The sequence below is a fragment of the Enhydra lutris genome, unplaced genomic scaffold (assembly GCF_002288905.1).
Source record: "Enhydra lutris kenyoni isolate GAN:26980312 unplaced genomic scaffold, ASM228890v2 scaffoldscaffold17, whole genome shotgun sequence".
NCBI lineage: Eukaryota > Metazoa > Chordata > Mammalia > Carnivora > Mustelidae > Enhydra > Enhydra lutris.
This window is the reverse complement of record NW_019154101.1, coordinates 37,047,387-37,049,463: the sequence shown is the minus strand read 5'-3', so window position 1 is coordinate 37,049,463 and position 2,077 is coordinate 37,047,387. Positions and strand designations below refer to the sequence as shown.

General features: G+C 52.8%; 1 protein-coding gene across 1 annotated transcript; it reads left to right on the top strand.

Moving 5' to 3' along the window:
- The first annotated feature begins 674 nt into the window (after positions 1–674).
- Positions 675–1,447, top strand: LOC111147586 (splicing factor 3b subunit 5). The gene has a single exon (XM_022503703.1). The coding sequence runs from the start codon at positions 832–834 to the stop codon at positions 1,090–1,092; it is 261 nt and encodes an 86-aa protein (XP_022359411.1). The 5' UTR covers positions 675–831; the 3' UTR covers positions 1,093–1,447.
- Positions 1,448–2,077: the final 630 nt, after the last annotated feature.

Genomic DNA, 2,077 nt, shown 5'->3' with positions numbered 1-2,077 from the left:
ATTCTACACAACTTATAAGACACATAGTTGGGACTAGAACTGGCGTCTACTGATTTTCAGGGGGGCCCACCCTTGGCTGTGAAGGGACTTCCAGGCTGTCACATTCGCTCCGAAATCAAAATTATACCGTTTGCTTTCACGGTTGCCTGTGGCCTGTCCTACATGAGCTTCCCATTTCTTCTCAGCTCTCAGCCTCCCAAGGATGCTCTCGCGGTCCTTTAGGCCGCAGGCGGGTTCTTTTTTTTTTTTTTTTTAAGATTTTATTTATTTATTTGACAGAGAGATCACAAGCAGGCAGAGAGGCAGGCAGAGAGAGAGAGGAGGAAGCAGGCTCCCCTAGAGAGCAGAGAGCCCGATGCGGGACTCGATCCCAGGACTCTGAGATCATGACCTGAGCCGAAGGCAGCGGCTTAACCCACTGAGCCACCCAGGCGCCCCCGCAGGTGCGTTCTTAAACCAAGACGACGGGTCCCAGAAACCGGCGCTCACGATCCGTCGGAGACCACAAGTCCCGGCATGCAATGCTCCCCGTTAGAAAAAAGGTCACTAAATGAACCATAATGCAACGCTCTACGAAGGGGGAGGGGCTCTCTATGGGAGGGCAGCCGACATTTAGCGTCGCCTAGGCAACTCCAATGCCACGACAGAATACACTTCCGCTTCCACCTCTGAGCCCTAGGACCGCGAGTCCACGCATCTTCGTAGCTGTGACGTCATTTTCCTGCGACTAAGCGGCCTGGGGCTCCGTGCTGTAGCCTCTCTCCCGCGTGAAAATCTAGAGCCGGTCTTTCTGTGTGGCCTCTGACCTGGGAGCTAAGGGAAAACGGCGAGATGACTGACCGCTACACCATCCACAGCCAACTGGAGCACCTGCAGTCCAAGTACATCGGCACGGGCCACGCCGATACCACCAAGTGGGAGTGGCTGGTCAACCAGCACCGCGACTCCTATTGCTCCTACATGGGCCACTTCGACCTTCTCAACTACTTCGCCATTGCGGAGAATGAGAGCAAAGCTCGAGTCCGCTTCAACTTGATGGAGAAGATGCTGCAGCCTTGCGGACCGCCGGCCGACAAGCCGGAGGAGAACTGAGACCCTCGTTCTGTCACTGCTGTGCGGGAGCCTGTCCTGAGTTCCTCCCGTTTGCCGTCATTCCCGCGTGTTCCTGCCCCAAGTGGACCGATTCTCCATTGCTCCTGTTTCTCGTGCCTTCTCTGTACAGAAGGGCTTACCTGGGGGCGACCCGCCTGACCTGCCTTCCTGTGGACCCTTCGGAACACAGCATTGGGAGACCGTCGGGACCCCGGAGAACTGAGACGGTGGAGACATCCTAAAGCCAGCAACAGAGGAGAGACGGCATTGGAATGAGACGGGATTTGGAGGCTTCCGTTTTGGCTAGTTGATTGTCGTCTTTGATTTTTCCATAAAGTTTAGAAATTTTTCAGCCTCTTTGGTGTGACCTACTTGTGTTCGGGTGGAGGGGTCCAGGGAAGGCTCTGGGGACTTTGGTTTCATAGGAGACGGAAGAGGCGGGAGGTGGGGGACTTAAGCACAAGGGCAGCGTTCATTGCCAGACACTTAAATACGCCTTGCACACTCTGCCAAGACCTTTTGTCAAGCCCTTAACGCCTTCCCTGTCGAGGTTGTGATCACTGTGTCCCTACTTCATTTTCTTCCACTCAAAAGATCTTTGCTAGCATTGTCCACTCCTCTCTCTGTAAGTTGCATCCTCTTGGGACTCTGGACAGGTCCCTGAAAAATGACAAGCTGTCAAACGAGTTCTTTCATTCATTCAACATATTTCTTGAGTTCTCTGTGGGGGCCATTTTGCCACGCTTTTGGAGCTTATGTTTTACTTGGGGACGGGGGACGCTGCACAAGTTGTAGGCATAAACAAGCAAGTATTAGAAGGTGTTGTGCTGGATGGGAGTAGCAGTACGTTTGCAGTTTTAAACAAGCTACTTATGTTAGACTATTGAGATGGTTACACTTAAGCAAAGACTTTAAGGAAATAGCCATGGGGAAAACTGGGGGAATTGTTTTCCAGGCGGAAGGAACTGCCAGGACAATGGTGCTA

Bases quoted from the DNA above. Each gene is read 5' to 3' on its own strand.
- LOC111147586 (XM_022503703.1), top strand. From the start codon at position 832: ATGACTGACCGCTACACCATCCACAGCCAACTGGAGCACCTGCAGTCC.